Source organism: Engystomops pustulosus, chromosome 2 (genome assembly GCF_040894005.1).
Source record: "Engystomops pustulosus chromosome 2, aEngPut4.maternal, whole genome shotgun sequence".
In the NCBI taxonomy this organism is placed as follows: domain Eukaryota; kingdom Metazoa; phylum Chordata; class Amphibia; order Anura; family Leptodactylidae; genus Engystomops; species Engystomops pustulosus.
In genome coordinates, this window is record NC_092412.1 from 174,789,936 (window position 1) to 174,814,285 (window position 24,350).

At 39.1% G+C, this 24,350-nt stretch overlaps 1 protein-coding gene across 1 annotated transcript in view; it reads right to left on the bottom strand.

Moving 5' to 3' along the window:
* Nucleotides 1-1,613: 1,613 nt before the first annotated feature.
* PRICKLE4 (prickle planar cell polarity protein 4) overlaps nucleotides 1,614-24,350 on the bottom strand; it is a 61,559-nt gene continuing 38,822 nt past the window's right edge. Inside the window, exons 5-7 of the mRNA XM_072137342.1 lie at nucleotides 20,788-20,994; nucleotides 14,938-15,124; nucleotides 1,614-14,213 (exon numbers count right to left, since the gene is read on the bottom strand). Coding sequence (XP_071993443.1) covers nucleotides 13,645-14,213; nucleotides 14,938-15,124; nucleotides 20,788-20,994 — 963 coding nt within the window. The 3' untranslated portion in view covers nucleotides 1,614-13,644. The remainder of the gene's footprint in view (nucleotides 14,214-14,937; nucleotides 15,125-20,787; nucleotides 20,995-24,350) is intronic.

Here is a 24,350-nt window from a genome sequence, read left to right on the forward strand (position 1 = left end):
TCATTATACAGTAGTTTAACTAGTGCCGTAAAACGAGGGGCCAATGCCCAGCTTAGGCATGAGGGCCCATAGATATGGCCATTCAACCGAGTCAAAGGCCTTGCAATTGTCCAGAGACAATATAAATCCAGGATTTGATGCGCTCTCTGCCTCTGCAATGTTTAGGTGAAGTCTTTGTATATTGAGATCCGTTCCCCTACCAGGCATGAAGCCTGTTTGATCAGGGTGAATCAGGGATACTATAACTTTGTTGAGTCTTGTGGCTAATATATTCGCTAATATTTTGATATCCGAATTTAATAAGGAAATTGGGCGACATGAGTCGGGCAGCAAGGGGTCTTTGCCCGGTTTAGGCAAGACAACAATGAGGGCTTCTCGCATGGAGTCAGGGAGGGAACCCTTTTCCAACGCATCAGAGAATAAACTAAAATCTCACTGTTATCCCTGTACCACTGCGCTCCCAACCCGTCAAGGCCAGGAGTCTTACCAGAGGGGAGCAATTGTATCGCTAGTTCCACCTCCTCTGCCGAGATTGGAGCATCGAGCTCAGACGACTGCGCCGTTGTGACTCTCCATATAGAAAGGTTGTCAAGGAATTGGGATGTCTCAGCAGAAGAGTTGAACAATCTGGAACTATAGAGAAAGGAATAAAATGTGCGGAATACAGAATTAATAGTTCTAGGATCTGTGACCAAGGTCCCATTTTCATCTAGGATGGAAGGTACAGAGGCACAAGGATGTTTGCCCTTGACAGATATGCTAACAATATCTACAAACTCAAATATTGATGCTTCCCTCGCAATTAAGCGCTTGCTGGTACATTCTTTTGCCGCCGCCAAGTGGGTCCTCTGTGCCTGTGCCCAAGCTCTTTTTTTCCCTGGGGTAGGGTTCTCAAAATATTCTTTTTATGCCGTTACCAGTGTAGCTAAAAGTCCCTCCTCTTGCGCTTTCAGCATCTTTCTATGCCCCGCTACACCAGAGATGAACGCACCCCTAACTGTAGATTTATAGGAGTCCCACACCAGTAGAGGGTCAGAATGTGCGGAGTGCTTTTCCCAGAACTCCGTATGCGCGGTCTGAACTACGCTCTGAACCGCTGGGGATTGGAGCCAAGCAGGGTGCAAGCGCCACAGGTGGGAGTCACCGGGGGGGCCTACTAGGAGCTGAATGAGCATAGCGGAGTGGTCCGAGGCGCTGAGCGGGCAGTATGAGGCTTGAGTTATATGGGTCATCATATCTGAGGAGGCAAAGGCTAGGTCAATACTGGAGAAGCTTCTATGTACAGAAGAGTAATATAAGTACTCTTTTTTTCCCCAGGGTGCTTGCTACGCCAGATGTCAGTCAAATCCAGGGACATATGAATTACATAGCTATGAATAAGGTATAATTACCGAAACGCATAAGCTTTTTTTTTTTTTTTATTTCTTTTTTTATTAAAGATTTTAAATTCTTCACAAATACATTAACTTCGACCCCTCTTGGGTGTCTACTTATATATAAAAGGATGTACAAAATTGACATTGTTATTACATGAAGAAAAACAACAGTCCAATAGATTCTTATAGTTGTTCTATAGTTTTTTCCCCCTCCTAATACCCTCCCCCTCCCTCTTTTCCATATTCTGCTCTGGTGTCCGGAACCCACTAAACTCCTTCATTCCTCTCTTTCCTAACAAGTTACATCATAGAAAGCAACCTTTTCTTCCTGGGAAAATATGCGATTTACAATTGGCAGCCTGTTACGCTTCCACTTTGTTTCATTTTCTTTTTTTTGTTTCCTATTTTTGCTCAACCATTGGAAATACAAATATTCCATCCACTTCCTCTTAACTTGTATCATTGTTGGTATATGAATTGATAGCCATTCCATCATTAAAACTCTCTTTACTGCTAGTATCATCAAATGTATCAATTCTTCTTTGTGTTTGGTGTATTTGGATCTATAGTAGTGGAATAAACATTGCCATATATCAAATTTAGTTGGTTCTCTGAATATGTAACCTACATACTGCTCCGCCATATTCCATAAATTCCTGGCTGCTGGGCAGTGCCATAAACAGTGTATCACATTTGCATTAATTTCCCCACACTTAGGGCATTCATTCTTATAACCCAAAATATTTTTCCCGTAAGGGACATTAAATGCCCAATATGCCCTTATTGATATTTTCCATTGCATTTCCCTTAATATTTCTGAGCTAGTTATATTCTGTATATTCCTCCAGCCTTTCAAAATCCTAAACTCTACTTCGTCTTCCGGAATATTATCCCTTATGTCTCTAGCCCACTTGCTAGCTATTCTCCCCTTAAATGGGCTTTCTTCCTCAGATGAAATACACTTTCTAATACTAGCGCTGAGCGGGCAGTATGAGGCTTGAGCTATATGGGTCATCATATCTGAGGAGGCAAAGGCTAGGTCAATACTGGAGAAGCTTCTATGTACAGAAGAGTAATATAAGTACTTTTTTTTCCCCAAGGTGCTTGCTACGCCAGATGTCAGTCAAATCCAGGGACATATGAATTACATAGCTATGAATAAGGTATAATTACCGAAACGCGTAATCTTTGATGCTATTTTTACTCCATATGCTGTGTCATGCACAATTTTTGTCATTTTTAATGGAATCCATTAATCCATGTTTGAACGGAGCTGATGAGCTGATTTTACAAGTTTTTTTTACTTGTGATTGTTTTTGTGCTTAGTAGGATGGAGACCAGCACAGTGGCGCGAGAGGGGGAGTCCCCCTTTGCCCACGTGTCAGGCCGCTGGAGTCGGACCGCAACTGTGCGGAGAGCGGGCGGTCAGTGCTTCAATACTGCGCCAGCACGGAGGGGTTGATGTCCGGAGCACAGAGGGGTAAGTGGAAGCGGGGTTCAAGTAGGGATGGCTGCCTAAACTAAGGGGATTTGGATTAGGGGTCCTGGAGCTCCGCAGCACACGTCCTCTCAGTCAGGCATCTGGCCACGCCCCCTCTTCTCCCTCGTCTAATCATCTTTTTCTTCCATTCTCCCAACTCCTTTTGGAGTGTTGTCCCCTCTTGGGGGTGGTGAATTGTTGCTCGTGTGTGTATTGTGTTGTACCGTTGGGAGTTTGTGGGTATTGTGATTGCGGTCTGTGATACATCTGTGTATACGGTTTGTGAAGATGTGTCCTGTTGTGCTGTTGGTATCTTTGATATGGAGGTGTGTGCGGTTCTTGTGATTTCTGGTTCTGTTGTAAGTTTAATGGTTGTGCTTAATTCCTCTGATCTGTACAGGTGTAGTGATTTTGATATCTGAGGTATTCTCAAGTGACTTGTCATAGGTGGTCTGTCTAGTCCTAAAAAAGTATAATCTCACAAGGGATTAAATCTATTGCTGGTAGGTACATTATAATCATCCTCCAAATGTTGAGCTACCAAATTTTGTACATGTGTTTTGGGGTTATCACTCAATGGTTTATTCATTTGCCACTGAGCTTTCCCACATTTTTTGGCAATAATTTCTTTCTGCACATTGTCTAAATTTCTACATATACTGGATTGAAGTTTATCATATATTTAATCTTTTTTATACCGTCGATTTATAGTTTTTAGATTTTCGATTTCCTCTGCATATGTTTTCAACAGTTTTTTTCTCCTATCAATAATTAATTATATCAATATTATAGACTGCTCATGTAATGCCTTAAACCATTTGGTGTCAAAATCCTCATTTTTAAGGGCATAAGATAGTGTCTTGATAATTCTAAAACCTTTGGGGAAGACATCTTTATTTATAAAATATACCAAAGTTTTAATTTCCCATTGATTATTCATCAATAAATCTTCTCATTTTCTAAAGTTTTCCACCAGAGTTCTGTTGTCATTTTGTGTTAGTGTTGTTCCCTTAGGGCTGGGTGAAATTTCTGTTTCAAAATTAAAATTATCTAATGTTTTTTGTTTAGACTCTAAATGTTACCATAAATCCATATTCAGTAGGTATATTCGTGTACAGTGACTATAATTTATCTAGGAATACAGAATTAATCCCATATGAGAGTACTCCACAATTTTTACCCTAATGTTTGTGATAATAATATATCTAGTGAGGCATCATCAACTAGTTAAGGGATATTAGCAGGTGTGCAAAAAAACCCGCTATTCTGGGTACATTAGGATGTATACAAATGTGACAAAAATTGCAGTGTGCACCACTCGCTCTTATCCCAATCAAGACTGTTTCCTCAATTTTATAACTATTTAATAGAGTAAAACACAGTTATACCAAAGTACTACAATATAGCATGTAAATATCTAATTAGTAGCAGATACACATATAGTACATCGAATTAATATAGTGCTGGGCCCAAGCACTTAAAATAGTAATCTCTACAAAAAAATTGATAAAATAAGTTGTCCTAAAGTCCATCAAGAATTTCATATTGCATATATCATATGGTTAGCGCTTTATATAAAACTTTTTGGGTATAGATTTTAAAATACAACATTCAAAGTCCGATATTTCGATGACCATACACGTTTCAAAGGCTACGTCTTCTTCATCAGTGGCCTTCCATTCAGCTGATGTGTTGCTCTTTTATCCATTGTCTTAGAAAACTGTGGTGAGGATTATGGTTGGTGGAAAAACAGGACTGGATCTTTGGTTTGTATTCATAGTTACTTGTACAACTGTAATACCATCTCAATAGTACATAGAGAAATTATTATTTTGCAAACGAAATTCAATGGGGCTTCAAAAGTGTAAAAACTTACAGCAAAAAATAGTTAAAAACAAAATTAAAATGAGGCTTTTACAGCAAAAACATAATGTGCATCAAAAACATCATAAAACTTACAGCATTAACATAAACATAAGCATACTTCGCCCTTCATAGAGCACGTCTGGGTGTCGGAAATACGACCTGACCCAGACGTGGAGTGTGAATGGTAACATAAAAACCACCTATAAGAAACCAAAAATTCCATGATCCTCATTTAACCCCGAGGGGGTTAATATTCATATATCATCCTAGATTCAGCTCTAGACATTTTAGAAATAAAGTGACCTCCCCTCCCTTCAGTCTTCACTGTCTGGATGGCACAGGATTTTAAGCATTTTGGATTACAATTACAACATATAAATCTTCCGATTTGTATCATATTTCAACATTCATTAGATATGTGCCTCCACTTTTAAAACTACCTTGTGTAGTTAACCATTTACACTCCCTACATGTTCACAAGCAAATTGGTTCGGAGCCAATATTTTACCCCAGGATTGGGAATTTAAACCGACATCCTTGACTCAAGACCTGTGAAAGAATAGGATCTTGATACAGCACAGTGTTTCTTAATGATTAATCTAAGCAGTTACAAAAACTAGTATGGACTTATTTTCTGAGGAGGTAATATGACATGTTTTTTTATTATGAAGAAAAGATGTATCCTCCTGTTGTGTCAAATTATCCATTACCCTTCTGGTATTATGTTGGCTTTAACCTCTGTGTTGCAATCGTGTGAAGATCAAGGGAGAGGCCTCTCTAAATGATTCTTTAGTGGAGCAAATCCTTTCGGCTCTAATGAATTCCTCTTTGGGCAAATTATTTTTAAGATGGGGAGGATGACAAAAGGTGGCATATAATAAGGTGTTTTCTATATAAATCTGACTGCATGCAGTTTGTAGTGGAGTCTCCTATTAACTTTAAGTCCAAAAAAGGAATGTATTTGTGGGAATAGGAGGATGTGAATTGTAAGTTATGAATGAACAAACGTATGTCTGTGGTGGGTCCTGGCCATCAATAGACAATCGTGTATGTATCTATGGAATTAATGTATGTTGAAAAGGATTATTTTAATGAAAAATGTATGTTTCTTCATGCCATGCTACATAAATATTGGCCAGGGAATGGGAAAATTTGGAGCTGATAGAGCAACCTTGACACTGTAAAAAATGTGAACCTGAAAACATGAAAAAATTGTTAAAAAATAGAGAACCTCCAATACGTAATCATCTAAAGTTTGTTAAAAATTGCTGTATTTTGTTAGATGGTGTTCCACTGCTTTGACAGCCAAATGATGAGGGATAGTAGAATACAACGATACTATGTGGCAGTTGAGCCAAGTAGAATCATCCTGCCATTTCAGATCACTAAGGCAGTGGATAAGGAGATCCACAAGTTACAAAACAATATTGTGGATATATGTGCCAGTAAAATTACTTTAAATCAGATAAATAACTGTGGAAAATGAAAGTGTATGTTCACAAATGCCAGAAGTATCACAGGCAAAATGGGTGAGCTTGAGGCTCTGGTATTAGAGGAACAGTTAGATGTTGTTGGTGTAGCAGAGGCATGGCTCAATGCAGCACATGATTGGGGTGTTAATATTCAAGGTTTTACACTCTTTCAGAAAGACAGGGCACATAGGAGGGGAGGTGGTGTATGTCTGTATGTCAGAAGAGACTCAAAAGCGATTGTGAATGAGGCCGTGGTCAATACAGAGTAGGAGGAGGCTGAATTTTTGTGGGTTGAAATTCAAAGCCAAGAGAGCTTTGGGAAAATAATTTTGGTGTAATTTATAGACCCCCTAACATCTCTGAGAAAATAGAGGGTCACCCATATAAACAGATAGACGGGCTGCTCAGGAGGGGACTGTAGTGATAATGGGAGACTTTAACTTTCCAAATATAAATTGGGGTCAGGGCTCTTCTTCATTTTGGAAGGGGAGCCATTTTATCAACTTGTAGAGAATCCCACAAGAGATGATGCATTGTTGGACCTTGTGATTTCTAGCAATGCAGAGATTGTCCAAAATGCCAGTGTCCGGGAACCCCTTGGGAACAGCGATCATAACTTACTTATTTTCCTCTAAAACTGTAAAAAGCATAAAACAGGAGGGAAAATCGAAAACTTTGAATTTTAAGAAAGAAGAAGGCTAATTTCCCGAAATTCAGGGCTGCACTACAGGATATAGACTAGGATCAAATACTGTCATATGATGATACTAATGTTAAATGGGAGAAATTCAACTCTTTTCTGGGTCATTATACTATTCCAATAGGTAACATGTATAGACTATCTAGATTACATCCCCCATGGCTTACAGCTACAGTTAAAAGGGCAATTAAAGATAAAAAGAGGGCATTCAAAAACTCCAAATCGGCCAAAATACAAAATGAAAGACAAAGATAGCAAAACATATCCCAAGAAACTTTTTAAGTATATCAATGCCAAAAATTAAGGGTCTGAGCAGGTTGGACCCCTTTATTCTGAAAATGGGGCATCGGTGACTAGAGACCAAGAGAAGGCGGAGATAGTTTATACAATGGAAGAAAGAACTTCTGACGTGGGTGGTGCCAGTGCGGGTCATGCATCCTGTAATATACTAGACTGGCTGAATGTAGACATGATCCAATCTAAGCTCAATACATACAATGTGTACAAGGTCCCTGGACCAGATGGGGTACACCCCAGAGTTCTTAAGGAACTCAGTTCTGTTATTGCTGTACCGCTGTCTAAAATACTCAGGGATTCCGTAATGTCTGGTGTGGTGCCAATATATAAAAAGGGCTCTAGAACATCGCCAGGCAATTACATGCCTGTAAGCTTAACATCCATTGTGAGGAAAATATTGGAAGGGTTAGTAAAAGACTACTATCAAATAGCATAATAAGTGACAGCTGGCATGGGTTTACTAAAGATAGAAGTTGTCAGACTAACCTGATCTGCTTCTATGAAGAAGTGAGCAGATGCCTGGATGGAGGAGCTGCTGTGGATATTGTGTTCTTGGACTTTGCAAAGGCATTTGACACTGTCCCTCATAGATGCCTGATGGGTAAGATTAGGGCTATTGGTTTGGTAGAAATAATTTGCAATTGGATTGAGAACTGGCTGAAGGATCGTATCCAAAGAGTTGTGGTCAATGATTCCTACTCGGAATGGTCACCAGTTATGAGTGGTGTACCCCAGGGTTCTGTGCTTGACCCATTACTATTTGATATATTTATTAATGTGATAGAGGTAGGAATTAATAGCACTGTGTCTATTTTTTTCAGATGACACCAAGCTGTGCAGTGTAATACAGTCTATGGAGGATGTTCATAGGCTGCAGGGTGACTTGGACAAACTGAGTGTTTGGTCATCCACTTGGCAAATGAGGTTCAATGTGGATAAGTGTAAGGTTATGCCCCTGTGGGCTAATAATCGAAAGGCAAAATATGTCCTTGGGGGAGTAAATCTGGGAGAGTCCCTTGTTGAGAAGGACTAGTAGATCATAAATTGAATAACAGCATGCAATGTCAATAAGCTCCCTCTAAAGCCAGTAGGATCTTGTCATGTATCACAGCAGGGCAGCAGAGAGCTTCAAGAAGGGTCTAGATGCCTTTTTACACCTAAATAACATTGATGGCTATGCTATATAGAATTGTTTCCCCTATATCCCTTCCTCATCCAATCCCTTCCCTTCCTTGGTTGTACTTGATGGACATGTGTCTTTGAAATAAACTATGAAAAGATTCTGCATGTATTTTAGAACTTCGACATTGTCCTTTACATATCCCGGGGTCCAAACTACAAAGGGATGAACAATGCTGTCCAACCAACTTGACAGGTGTTCTAATAAGGGAATTCACTACTGCTACAATACGTCTTAATGGAGGGAGAAAGACATTCTTTTGAGATTTAGGCAGAGCATAAAATATAGGTGTCTCAGGATATTGTGGTAGTAAAAAATCTTCTATTTCTTTATTAAAAAAAAGCCTAAAATAGCTCCATCATTTAATAATTTACTCATACATAGTGTAATTTGAGGAATGGGATCAAAAGATAATTTATGGTAGGTGCTTGTGTCATTTAGTAACAGCATAACATATTTGTGATATAAAGCTTTGTCTAATACCAGTATTTGTTACAGCTTACACCCTACAATATGAAATGATAAAGAATCATCTGCCTTTACTGTTTCAATATCCTATTCTTTCACAGGTCTTGAGTCAAGGTTGTTGGTTTCTCTTTAAAATTCCCAATCCCTGGGTAAAATACTGTTTACGAACCACTATTCATAAACTAAAACAAAGAGTAGCAGAGCACATTAAAGGTGCTACATCACCTTCTTTATTCACATTACAGAAAAACCTTTTGGGAGTCTCCAAACACTTTAGAGAATGCCACCTGGGTATACTACATAGTACGCAAGTCATCCCCATTGAGAAAGTAAAATGCCCAAAAAAGGGAGGAGACTGGCTTCGCAAGGTTAGGAATAGGGAAGCATATTGGATACTCACCCTCAATACACGTCATCCACTAGGTATGAATTCTCATGATGATCTTGTGTTGGTTACTTTTATATAGCCTACATGTCAATTCACTTTATGTATATACAGTATGTTATTGTTTTTCCCCTATCTTTTGTAATATTACCTTGCTGTCATGTGATCTGTAGAGGCGTGTCTCCAATGGGGACACCTGTGTTTCTGGTTCTTGGGTTCTATTTAAAACATGTTCAAACTCACTTATGTGCTATGACTAAGAATCTTTACGATTCAAAAAGCACCTTTTTTAATGGATCCCTGATGTTTTTATCTTTTTTGAAATAAAGGAAGATGCTTTTAACCTTATAAAAAAAATTTCCATGGAATTTCCTTTGCTGGATCATTTTCTCTTTTGTCTGCATACTGACCCCGACTCCACTTTCCTCGGTCCGTGCAAATAATGTCTTCAGCTGTGGCTTTGGCGGTAAGGGGTTAAATTACGATATCTTTGGAAACGTTTTACATATCAAAGTAATTTTTACCTTTTTTTATGACTTGTAAGACTTTAACTTGATAGGATAGTTTTATTAATTACATGTTTTTCTTTATAAAATTAGCTAATAAATGACTACAAAAGTGAAAAAATAATCTTTTTTTTGTCATTTTTCAGATTAAAGTTTTTATTAATAAGTAGTAACACTGAATGAACTTATATGTGATAAATATGTACACCATCATTCCATCACCCTTTCCACAAGTTCATCTATAAATGCAGAGGCTGCATGTACTTCTCATATTCTGCAAACTGAGTTGTCTTTTCTGCATCTTCCCTTTAATATAATAGATGAATTGTGTATGGATGCTTCACAGAACCAGAGATATCTTAAAGTTGTGGTAAAAAGATGTAATTTTTATATATGGCCTTCTATTTACGAGAGGTCTGATTGTAACTTTAAGATTGGATATATCCGGCTCTGTGAAGTATCCATACACAATCCATAGGTCATATTAACCCCTTAACACCGAAGCCACTTTTCACCTTCCTGACACGGCCCATTTTTTCAAATCTGCCCTGTGTCACTATACACTCACCGGCCACTTTATTAGGTACACCTGTCCAGCTGCTCGTTAACACTTAATTTCTAATCAGCCAATCACATGGCGGCAACTCAGTGCATTTAGGCATGTAGACATGGTCAAGACAATCTCCTGCAGTTCAAACCGAGCATCAGTATGGGGAAGAAAGGTGATTTGAGTGCCTTTGAACGTGGCATGGTTGTTGGTGCCAGAAGGGCTGGTTTGAGTATTTCAGAAACTGCTGATCTACTGGGATTTTCACGCACAACCATCTCTAGGGTTTACAGAGAATGGTCCGAAAAAGAAAAAACATCCAGTGAGCGGCAGTTCTGTGGGCGGAAATGCCTTGTTGATGCCAGAGGTCAGAGGAGAATGGGCAGACTGGTTCGAGCTGATAGAAAGGCAACAGTGACTCAAATCGCCACCCGTTACAACCAAGGTAGGCAGAAGAGCATCTCTGAACGCACAGTACATCGAACTTTGAGGCAGAAGACCACACCGGGTGCCACTTCTTTCAGCTAAGAACAGGAAACTGAGCCTACAATTTGCACAAGCTCATCGAAATTGGAAAGTAGAAGATTGAAAAAACGTTGCCTGGTCTGCGGAGTCTCGATTTCTGCTGCGACATTCGGATGGTAGGGTCAGAATTTGGCGTCAACAACATGAAAGCATGGATCCATCCTGCCTTGTATCAACGGTTTAGGCTGTTGGTGGTGGTGTCATGGTGTGGGGAATATTTTCTTGGCACTCTTTGGGCCCCTTGGTACCAATTGAGCATCGTTGCAATGTCACAGCCTACCTGAGTATTGTTGCTGGCCATGTCCATCCCTTTATGACCACAATGTACCCAACATCTGATGGCTACTTTCAGCAGAATAATGCACCATGTCATAAAGCTGGAATCATCTCAGACTGGTTTCTTGAACATGACAATGAGTTCACTGTACTCAAATGGCCTCCACAGTCACCAGATCTCAATCCAATAGAGCATCTTTGGGATGTGGTGGAACGGGAGATTCGCATCATGGATGTGCAGCCGACAAATCTGCGGCAACTGTGTGATGCCATCATGTCAATATGGACCAAAATCTCTGAGGAATGCTTCCAGCATCTTGTTGAATCTATGCCACGTAGAATTGAGGCAGTTCTGAAGGCAAAAGGGGGTCCAACCCGTTACTAGCATGGGGTACCTAATAAAGTGGCCGGTGAGTGTAAGTGGTTATAACTTTGGAACGCTTTAACATATCCAAGTGATTTTAAAATTGATTTCTCGTGACACATTGTACTTCATGTTAGTTGAAAAATTTTAGTGGTATGTTTTGCATTTATTTATGAGAAAATCAGATATTTGATGAAAATTTGGAAAAATTCTCGATTTTTGAACTTCAAAATGTTCTACTTTTTCCATACATAGTCATAACCACAAAAATACTTAATAACTAACATTCACAGAATGTCTACTTTATGTGGAAATGTTTTTTTTTTTTATACATACTCTTATTTTTTAGGATGTTATGGGGCTTTTAAAGTTAGGTGCGATTTTTCACATTTTCAAAAAATTCACATGTGTTTTTCAAAAAATGTACAAGTTCTCAGTGGATAAAATACCGAAATGCTCCACAAAATTTGATACCCAATCCCTCCCGCATATAACAATACCCCATATGTGCTGGTAACCTGCTGTATAGGCACACGCCAGGGCATTGAAGGGAAGCTGCACCATTCATTGTCACTTTTTATTGGCTATACAATCTTTATTTTTTGGGCAATTTGGACATGTAAGGGCTTATTTTTTGCGACATGAGATGCACTTTACAAATACTTCATTTTAGTGGGTCATTAGCTTATTGATGAGATTTTATTAACTCTTGAATGTACGGGTGAAAAAAAAATTGTCAATTTTGGTTTCCTTTCTTTTAGTATATTTTAGGGGTTATAAATACTATATTATTTTTATTCTATAGATAACTACGATTACAGTGATACCCCACTTTTAAGAACATTTTTGTGAAGAGATTTTATGAAAAATGTACATTTACGTTTTTCGTGTTTTGCTTTTACGGTGTTCACTGAGCGGGCCCAATAATGTTTCTGAGTTATTGTACGGATTGTTATGAACGCGGCGATATTAAATATGTGTTTTTTTTGGCGATTTTGTGGTTTATTTTACTTTAATCCACTGATCGCTTGTTCAAGCTCTTCTTCACCTTACACAGAGTAATACAGATGTATTACACTGTGTAATGTAACACACTAAGCATGCTGCGCATGCTCAGTGTAATACAGCTGGGTCCTGCCAGAAGGCAGGGACCCAGCTCCCGGAAGAAGATTGTGCAGCCCTGAGACACTGGCAGTCCCGGGGCTGCTATCGGAGCAGCGAACCCCCCCGGTAAGCGCCACAGGAGGGGGGGTGTCCGATTCTTGTTAAATGCCCCTAACACGACGCGGTCAGCGCAACCACGGCGTGTTAGGGGTTAAAACCCGCGATCTGAGAAATCTCCGATCGCGGGTGATATATAGCCGACATCCGCAGCTTCTAGCGCCGGCTCCGTTCAGGAAGTTTCAAGAAGTTTGACGTAATAGAACGCACCTCTCGCGATGCAGTACTATTACGTCGAATGTCGGTAAGGGATTAAAGGGGAGATTATCCTGTTTAATATGACACCAAAATTCTGATGTAGCTGTTTAAATACGGTCACTGTCATAACGTTTATAAACGCCCTTTCTGCACTGGCATGTGCAAATAGGATTCATATGGCTGTATGGCAGTCAGGAACGGGTGAATTTTCTGATATCAAATATAAAAGTCTATCAAAGAACATAATTCCATTAGTTACCGGGATGTTTGCCATATGGGCTTGGTGATTTCTATTTTAGTGGCTTTAAGGCATTGTTGCACTTTTTGCATTAAATAGTAGATAATTAATAGATGATTTACAATATTCCTCATCATGACTTCCGCCAAGGGATTTTCCTGGGTAAAGATAGTTGAGAAGGAAACATTCAATAGACTAGCCCTATCCCTGATATCCCTTATTCCTGAATAGATCCTAACTGAAATTTTATAAATGGTTAGGTCTAGCAGGCTTACAATAGCTCATCCTGCATGATTTAGAAATAATAATTTCAATTAACAGTGAAGAAAAACATCTGCCACTTCTACTTTTCATGTATTTAGCATTTAATATAAAGATAAGGCACCACAGTCATTGCTTTTGGCTACTTGACTAAAATTTGATACATTGTTCTGATAGATTTTAAATGTAAGTTTGTGCTCAATTATACAAAAAAAGTAGTTGCTATGGCTACAAAATAGATTTTACAATTAATATTTAAGGAGAGTGTCCATAAAATGTGGCCCTCAGGATACCTTGCAGCTCTTTCCTCTATGACGTGATTTTATGTCCATGCTCTTTCCACGAACTGATGAATTTGATTCCCTATTAAGTGAGTAACTAGGAATAGGCCTGCCAAGGAAAAATCCTTCTGGCTCAGAGTCCGAAGATGAACATGAAGAGTCTTCTTCAACTTCAATGATCTGGTTGTGTTTGGGCAGCCAGGATTTATTTGACTCCTTATCTCTATCTATAAATAATCTTTGGATAACTTCTTGACACCTTGTGGCAGAACAAGTTTCATGTGGTAAGGGCTTTATTTGTTTGCTATTTGGAGTACCTGGAGTAACATGACAGGAAAAATGTAAATAAGAGTTGCATTTTGCACTTGAAGGTTCTATCATGTTTATATGGTACTTGGATGAAAAGCTCAGCCTAGATCCTAATGTCAAACAATGTTGGGAGCAATAAAAATTGTCATCGTGAGCCATAAATTCGGACTTTTGGAGAGGTGTCCTACAACTAGAGCAACAGAAACAGGAAGGTAGTGTATGCCAGTATTGCCCTTTGAATGTCACAAGTTCTCCTTCAGGATCTGTTAAAGAAAATATAGTAGACAGCATAAAACTTTTCAGTTTTGTATTACTTTATTCTAATGAAGTCATACAATTGAATTGAAATGATGGAAATTTAGTTTATACAGTGACAAGCTATCATATTCTACCATCTGTTGCTTAAAACAGTATAAGAGGACTGGTCCTAACAGGACTTTGCTTATTCTGCCTACAAAAGACTACCACGGCTGGGTTCTGAAATCTTATGGGTACAGGACTGACTGGTGGGATGCAGGAAGTAGAAAATTTACTTATAACCTCAAATTAGATTTAAAGATAATGCAGGCTGTGGATAGTCACAATAAATGTATGTTTCATGTTTTGGGAAAATTTATCACTGTTTCTATACCAGTTTTCTAGCACAGTGCAAGAATTTGCGATTAAAATAGAGAATACACCATTTGGGCGTTTAGGGCAGGTAGAGGGGAGTGTTCAAAGGTGATGGGGTCGGACCTGGTGTAGTTTTGCTAGCAGGCTGTGCCACCTGCCGAAAACATCAAGAGGGCTTAGTCTCTTGATGTATGGCTCCTATCATACCCCCGTGCAGGAGCGCCGGCGTATGATAAACCTCCCTTTGTTTTTATGTATGTTGCACTCTATAACACTGCACCATTGGTTTTATATGATTTAGGGAAATAGTAGACTCCCTGTAACTAGCAGTACAAGTTATAATTAATATAGCAGATAGTTTGCTGAAAAACTTACCAACAGGCTCACCACAAGCCTCACAACTTTCAGCATGAAAGCGCTGGAAACAGCCACTGCAGAAAGGTCTTCCACCTTTCAGAAAATATCGACTTCCACCCAACACCATTTCGCATTCCCAGCAACAGAAGTGTTCCACGTGCCAGCAGAGCCCTTCAGCTATCGTACATCTCTCTGACATAATCAGCTACAACAAAGAGAAAACATCCATCAATTACATGTGTATTTAACCAAGACAAAGAAGATGTGTCTTATCCACCAACCTTACAGCAAAGTGTAGGATTGTATTAGTGGTGTAGTTTGCACTGTTAGAAAACAAGACTAAGATTCTGCAATTATATTAAAACCAATATTGTTTTGTTCTCTTTTTTTGCTGTCAGAACAAAAATGTATCTGTCACTTAATGAGTTAACTCTATAGACCTGCAAGAAGTGTTGTGGTATTTTGCACCAAGATGCTAGAGGCAGCATACTTGTAATACAATACTTGTAAAGTAAAGTGATTATACTTTTCCAGCAAACCTAACCTGAAATGAAATTAAAATTGTTCTTAACCGGTTCACGACCACCCATCGTGTATTCACGATCCATCTCCATGGTAGCCCAGGGTCTTCCGAAGACTCGAGGCTATTTCGTTTTAACCCCTTCATTACAATGTGGTGATAGCACATTGTAATGAATGATGAGGAAAATCCCCATATACTGCCATACTGTAGTATGGCAGTATATGATGGTATCGATCAGACAACCTAGGGTTAAAGTACCCTAGGGAGTCTGAAAAATAGTAAAAAGAAAAATAAAAAAAATTATAATAAAAAAACCCTAAAAATTAAAATCACCCCCCTTTCCCTAGAACTGACATAAATATAAATAAACAGTAAAAATCATAAACACATTAAGTATCGACGCGTCTGAAAATGCCAGATCTATCAAAATATATTAACGTTTTTTCAATGTGTTAAACCCCGTAACGGAAAATAGCGCCCAAAGTCGAAAATGGCACTATTTTGCCACTTTGAAAAATATAAAAAAAATCTATAAAAAGTGATAAAAAGGTTGTACAGTCCTAAAAATGATATCATTGAAAATATTATCAAATGTTGCAAAAAAGTATAAAAAAGTTATTAGCACCAGAAGATGGCAAAATAAAAATAAAATTTTTTTGTAAATGTATGAAAACATTATAAAATATATACAAATTTAGTATCCCTGTAATCGTACCGACCCAAAGAATAAGGTAGACATGTCATTTGGGCGCTCAGTGAAAGCAGTAATATCCAAGCCCACAAGAAAATGGCGCAAATGCGTTTTTTCACCATTTTCACTGCATTTGGAATTTTCCTTCCGCTTCCCAGTACATGGCACGGAATATTCAATACCATCACTGTGAAGTGCAATTTGTTACGCAGAAAACAAGCCGTCACACAGCTCTTTACGTGTAAAAATAAAAAAGTTATAGATTTTTGAAGGTGGGGAGTGAAAAATGGAAATGAAAAAACAGGAAAGGGTCCGTTCCTTAACCGGTTAAAGTCTTATGGTGAAAGTGTGGGAAAAGGTCAAACAGCTGCAACAGTAACAATCTTCCCAATAAAGCTCAACCATTATGGGATGTGGATTCCAAAAAATTATGGTTTCTTTATCAAATCTCTTAGCAAAAACATTATTAAATGTTACATGCCTTAAAATTGTTCCATGGAAATGAACAGCTCTTCTTGCAAAAAAAAAATCAACCAGCACAACACAACATACCTCTGAAGGGATTGCTTTTGTATTCCTATCTATTTATTTCCTTTTTGCTGATTTTCTCATTACATTTTCTGTGCATGAAATGAAGATCAGCAAATACCGTAGTTATTTTTTCAGTAATTTAATTCAAACAGTGAAACTCAAATTATTTAGTCATTACAAACAGGGAACTTTTTGAAATGTTTATTTATGTTAATGTTGATGATTATGGATTACATCAATTTACATTCTCGGGACAAATAAAGTTTTTGTCCTATGTGCAAGCTAAAGGAGTATGGCGATCCACCATCAGCTCTTCAGTTAATGATTGAATAAACAAGAGGTTATTTCAAACACATCGCCGTTCTGTGATGTATTTGGAATATATCCACTTGTTTTTTTCAGTCACCACATGGAGTGCTGCTGAATTCTTTGAATCTATCTATTCAAGGAAAACTCAATAGTCATTATCTCAGACTATTTAACCCAAAACACCTGCAAAGGCTTCCTAAGCAATTAAAATGTACTTTAGTCCGGTTCAGTACAGTCATGGCCAAAAGTTTTGAGAATGATACAAATGTTAATTTTTACAAAGTCTACAGCATCAGGTTTTATAATGGTAATTTGCATATACTCCAGAATGTTATGAGTGATCAGCGCCTAGAAAATTTATTTTTTCCTCCAAAACACATTTCAACTTCATTGCAGGCCTGCCTTAAAAGGAGCAGTTAACATTGTTTCAGTGATTGCTCCATTAACACAGGTGTGGGTGTTGATGAGGACAAGGCTGGGGATCAATCTGTCATGATTAAGTAAGAATCACACCACTGGACACTTTAAAAGGAGACTGGTGCTTGGCATCATCGTTTCTCTTCTGTTAACCATGGTTATCTCTAAAGAAACACATACAGTCATCATTGCACTGCACAAAACTGGCTTAATAGGGAAGAGTATCGCAGCTAGAAAGATTCAACCTCAGTCAACAATCTATCGCATCATCAAGGAATTCAAGAAGAGAGGTCCCATTGTTGCCAAAAAGGCTCCAGGGCACCCAAGAAAGACCAGCAAGCGCCAGGACCGTCTCTTAAAAGTGTTTCAGCTTTGCGATTGGGCTACCAGCAGTGCAGAGCTTGCTCAGGAATGGCAGCAGGCAGGTGTGAGTGCATCTGTATGCACTGTGAGACGAGAACTCTTGGAGCAAGGCCAGGTGTCAAAGAGAGCAGCAAAGAAGACACCTCTCTCCAGAAAAAACATCAGGGACAGACTGATATTTTGTAAAAGGTACTGGGAGTGGACTGCTAAGGACTGGGGTAAAGTCATTTTCTCTGATGAATCCCCTTTCCGATTGTTTGGAACATCTGGAAAACCGCTTGTTCGGAGAAGACAAGGTGAGCGATACCACCAGTCTTGTCCCATGCCAACTATAACGCATCCTGCAACCATTCATATGTGGGGTTGCTTCTCAGCCAAGGGAATCGGCTCTCACAGTCTTACCTAAAAGCACATCAATGAAGCAAGAATGGTACCAGAATGTCCTCCAAGAGCAACTTCTCCCAACCGTCCAAGAGCAGTTTGGTGATCAACAATGCCTTTTCCAGCATGATGGAGCACCTTGCCATGAAGTAAAGGTGATAACTAAATGGCTCAGGGAACAAAACATACAGACTTTGGGTCCATGGCCTGGAAACTCCCCAAATCTTAATCCCAGAGAACTTGTGGTCAATCATCAAGAGATGGGTGGACAAACAAAAACCAACAAATTGTGACAAAATGAAAGCATTGATTGTGCAAGAATGGGCTGCTATCAGTCAGGATTACTCAATTTTTAATCTACAAAAATATAAATACAGCAAGTCATTTTAGGGACACATTCCTTTTTAAATATTATCACATGTATGAACCCGCACAAATGCTCATATTGCTGAAAAAAATACAAGGCCAGCCTTCCATTCCAATGTGCATTAATGTATGCAGTCCATACAGTGGATGCCCCAAAAGATATACCATTGAGGGGTAAATTTATCAGAAGTGCCTGAGAGCAGAATTGTTCTAAATGATAGCAGTAGGGGTAAATCTTATGGCACTTGTGTCAAGGAGAGACCCAAAACAAAAGGTGGCCGTTCCAGTGGCCAAAGCAACTCAAGCATTTGATGACATTTGGTGTCAAAATCTGTTTTTCTGAAGACAAAGGTATGTAAAAATGCATTTACATCTACTGTGGGTGCATTATCAGGTCTATAACCTAGTATCAGTTTTTTCTTCACGGAGTGGCCGTAGCATGAAACTGCCAATGCACATGACAGGAAGTGGGGAGGGCTGTAACAGCTTGGAGAGAAGATTGACACAGGCTGCAACTGCCTTCCCCCGAGGACTCTCCACATGCTGCTGGCAGGGAACCAGGTGATGTGATTTGCCTAAACTACTGAAATGATTCAAAATGCTGATGAAGGCATTTTTAAAAGCAGCATAGCATAGGCTATTGGAACCTGTCACCAGCTAATAATCACATTCCTCGTGACACGTTTCCTTTAACCCTTTCAGGACCTGGCCCTTTTTTGTTTTTTCATTTTCATTTTTTACTCCCCATGATCAAAAATCCAGCCGTGTACAGAGCTGTGTGACGGCTTATTTTCTGCGTAACAAATTGCACTTCATGCAATTGAATATTCCATGCCGTGTACTAGGAAGCGGGAAAAAAATTCCAAATGCAGTGAAATTGGTAAAAAAAACGCATTTGTGCCGTCTTCTTGTGGGCTTGGATCTTACGGATTTCACTGTGCGCCCCAAATGACATGTCTACTTTATTCTTTGGGTCTGTGCGATTACGGGGATACCAAATTTATATAGGTTTTATAATGCTTTCATACATTTAAAAAAATTAAAACCTCCTGTACAAAAATTTTTTTGGGGATTTTGCCATCTTCTGGCGCTAATAACTTTTTTATACTTTGGTGTACTGAGCTGTGGGTGGTGTCGTTTTTTGCGGATTTTGATGACGTTTACAATGTTATCAATTGAAGACTGTTCGACCTTGTGATCACTTTTTATAGAATTTTTACATTTTTTTAAATGACAAAAAAAGTGACATTTTCGACTTTGGGCGCGATTTTCCGTTACGGGATTAAAGGCAGTGAAAAACCGTTATCATATTTTGATAGATCGGGCATTTTCGGACACGGCGATACCTAATGTGTTTATGATTTTTACTGTTTATTTATATTTATGTCAGTTCTAGGGAAAGGGGGGTGATTTTAATTTTTAGGGTTTTTTATTATAATTTTTTTTTTTAACTTTTTTTTTTTTTAGTACTTTTCAGACTCCCTAGGGTACTTTAACCCTAGGGTGTCTGCACGATCCTATCATATACTGCCATACTACAGTATGGCAGTATATGGGGATTTTACTACTCATACATTACAATGTGCTGATAGCACAATGTAATGCATGGGTTAACCCGAAGTAGCCTCGGGTCTTCGTGAGACCCGAGGTTACCATGGCGACGGACGACGTCACGGGGAGTGGCGATCCTCGAAAAGATGCCGGCGCCCACGCGCCGCCTTCCTTTTGAAGCCGCCGGCAGCATTGCCGGCGGCGATCGAGGTGAAAACACCCACGATCGGTGCTAGCACCGATTGCGGGTGTTACCGGTAAGCCTTTGCTGCAATATGCAGCAAAGACTTACCGGCTATGGAGAGGGCTCAGCGCGTGAGCCCTCTCCATGCACCCGCGGCCGACCCGTGACGTGCTATTACGTCACGGGTCGTGAACGGGTTAAGCATATAAAATATAGAAATAAATACCCCTTTTAAACATGATTTGTGATCCTTTTTTAATTTAAATGATCAAAGCTGCATCTGGTGGTGCAGAATAGTAGTGGAAGATGAATCCAAACTGATACAGAGGAAAAGTGAAATGGGATGTGATTGCTTTCACTGCTATTCATTTCTAGTTTGTTTTCTAACTCAACAACTTTGGTATAAAAAATAAGGTCACCAATGAAAATTATTTGAATAAATGAGCCTAGATATTAGCCTAGATGTCTGATAAACAGTAAAATCAATAAAACAACAAAATCAGTATTTCCAATTAGCATTAGTTGCACTGGTTGTATTAATTCCTTAATTACCTGGTCACAGGCTGCACAACGTGCTCTGGTAAGTTCTGCATGGTGACGGCCACAATAAATTCTGCTGTCCTGCAGAAAGTATATGAACTGTGACAAGGGAAGGTGGCAGGTCTCACAGACAAAACATTTATGATGCCAGCGAAGATTGTCATCTGGAAATCTTTCTGTACACACGGCTGTGTCACCCGCCAGAATCTTACCACTACACTAAAAAAAAGAAAATAAGTAGGATTACCAAGAGTAACATATTAACAAAACCAAGCATTGTGTCTATAAACAACTGCATGAAACCAATGCTATGTCTATGTAATTTAAAATTGGTCCTCCACAGAGAGATGTTCTACATGGCTGTTTTTTCCTATCTGACCGACAGAAGATTCATTTCTATAAAAGGGCATAAGAAAATAGGTTGCCTAGACATAATAACACTTTAGTAAACAGTTTTCATTATTTAGCCATGTATGTCTGTATAAAAAGATTGTAAAACAAATTAATATATATTATATGCTTTATGTAACTTTTTTAGCTCTAACTTTGAAACTTTTTTAAAGGGTAACTCCATAATCATTTTTACTATATTGTCATATGCGTCCTCCCTTTCAAAACAAACAGAATGATGCCTGGATCTTTGACTTATGAGACCAATGAGAACTGTATACTGTGCATATAGGATCTATATAGTCAATAGCCTCTTAGCTTTCACTGCTGGTTTCTACTTCTTATTACATTCTCCTCCATTCAATGAAACAATTACATGGTGTATATAGCCTGTGGTGTGTGAGCACTAAGATTTACCATCTCTTTGCCATGCAGAAAGTGTCTGGAGAGCAAGGGGAAGGGGGTGTGGAGGAGTGTATGAAACAGCATGAAGTGCAGAGAGAGACAGAGAAAGTTAAGCAGAATCACAGACTGGGGTAGAGGGACTGATAGGGAACAGCAAAGATATTTTACCTCAGCAAACACTCTCCTGCACATTGCTTCCCCTTCCAATCTCTGGAGTGAGCAAAAGCCCCTCCCCTTCTGTGAAACAATACCTCTAGACAACTCTATAGAATCACAGGAGTAATCACAGCAAGGAGACATAGCTACTGCAGAGCCATGCTTAACTGAGTATAGAAAAGTTGTTCTAAAGCTAAAGCTAGTGATTCATTTTTTTTCAGAAATGAATATACTTAATAAGGGAAAGGGCTCTCCTATCCTATTTTTCTTCTCTTTTCTTCAGCAGTGAGCAGTGTCTGAAAGCCTTTTTAAATCCATACATGTAAGTCAAGAATGGTAATAAAACTTGTTAAGAAGTTTGTAGGTGTACAGAGACTTAAAAACTATGCATGTTATCCAAACTCGTGTCACAAGGCTTCTCGGAGGTCAGGTATTAATCTATGGGAGCTGCCATTCTTTAACCCCTTAAGGACGCAGGGTTTTTCGGCTCATTTCTCGCTCTCCAACTTCAAAAATCCATAACTTTTTCATTTTTACGTGTACAGACCTGTGTGAGGGCTTATTTTGTGCGTAACAAATTTTACTTTCTCGTAATGTTATTTATTTTAACATGCCTTGTACTGCGAAGCTGAAAAAAAATTCCAAATGTGGAAAAATTGAAAAAAACCCGCACGTGCGTCACGTTCTTGTGGTCTCAGTTTTTTAGACTTTGACTGTGCACTCAAAATAACACCTCAGCTTTATTCTTTGGTTCGGTGCGCTCGCGGTGATACCAAATTTATATAGGTTTTATTGTGTTTTAATACATTTTCAAAAATTAAACGAATGTGTACAAAAAAGAAAAAATAAATTTTTGCCATCTTCTGACGCTAATAACTTTTTCATACTTTGGCGCACGGAGATGTGTGAGGAGTCATTTTTTGCGAAATGAGGCAACGTTTTCATTGCTACCATTTTGAGGTCTGTGCGACATTTTGATCATTTTTTATTTCATTTTTTATGTTATGTAAAAAGGTGTAAAAGTCGCATTTCGGACATTTGGGCGCCATTTCCCGTCTCGGAGGTCACTGCCGCCCGTAACAGGTTTTATATTTTGATAGATCAGGCATTTTGGGACGCGGCGATACCTAATATATTTGTGATTTTTACTGTTTATTATGTTTTATATCCGTTCTAGGGAAAGGGGGGTGATTTGAACTTTTAATATTTTATTAATTTTTTTTATTTTTTAAACTTTTTTTTTTCTTTTTTTTTTCACTATTTTTTAGACCATCTAGGATACATTAACCCTAGATGGTCAGATCGCTGCTACCATATACTGCAATACTTCTGTATTGCAATGTATGGCATTTTTGCAGCACATTCATTACAATGAGCCACTGGCTCATTGTAACGAAACTGCAGAAGCCATGTAGCCTCGTGTCAAAAGAAGACCCGAGGCTACCATGGCAACCGATCGCCGCCCCCCGATGATGTTCGGGGGCACGGCGATCGCAATAAAGATGGCGGCTTTTTTAAACGCCGGCAGCAATGACATGGTTAATAGCCGCGATCGGTGCAAGCACCGACCGCGGTTATTAGCGGTGGGGGTTTTCTGCAAAATGCAAAAACCCCCACCTTTGTATGAAGAGGACTCAGCCCGTGAGCCCTCTTCATACATCCCTTATACGTTATGGGGTTAAGGTATATTCAGGTTTATTTCAAAACGTTATTTTATAGTAACAATGCAGAGGAGTTTCTGAGAAAAAAAGGAACAAGAACCTGTTTTGCCTTTAGAAACTTTATTAAACTTCTTTTTCAGCTGTCTATGTGAGTTTGGAAGGGAAGCTCATTTAGACACACCGCTAAAATCAGAAAAAAAGTCCTAATTTGGCTTATAACGGAGTCAAGAAAAAAAAGTGTATCGTTCCCCGACATGTCCTCTTCTATCCATCGATGCTCCGGCATCTGCTCTGTGTCCCCGCGTGGTCCGTCGCAGGCACCATGACGTCAGCCGCACGCTGACATTCTACTATGTGTGCCGGCATCGGCACACACTGATTCAGCGACTGGTTGCCGTCATGGTACCTGGGAAGGACCGTGCGGGGGTTGTCAGAAAGTGAGTACACTTTGTGTTTTTTTTCCTACAGGCAGTGGGGCAGTGGCTGCAGGCTATATACTAGGGGGGTGGGCAGGGGCTAGCAGGATATATTCTACAGGGGGCTGGCAGGCTATATACTTGAGTATATACAGTAGATCACAAATTTTACTAATAGAATCTGAACTGCTGGTTTTTGCAATATGGCTTGGAAGTTTGGTAACCTTTATGTATAGATGACCACCTTATTCTAGAGCAGGGGTGCACAACCTTTTTTGGTCCAAGGGCCGCATTGTCACACCACTACCCTATACGGCCACACGATTATATATTATGTATACTATAATACTGCCCCCAATGCAAAAAAGTATAACTATTATAATACTGCCCCTATTGTACAAGAATTTAACTACTATAATACTGCTCCTTATGTACAAGAATATAACTACTATAATACTGCCCTCAACATACTGGAATATAAATATTATAATACTGCTCCCTACATACTGGAATATAACTATTATAATACTGCCCCCAATGCAAAAAA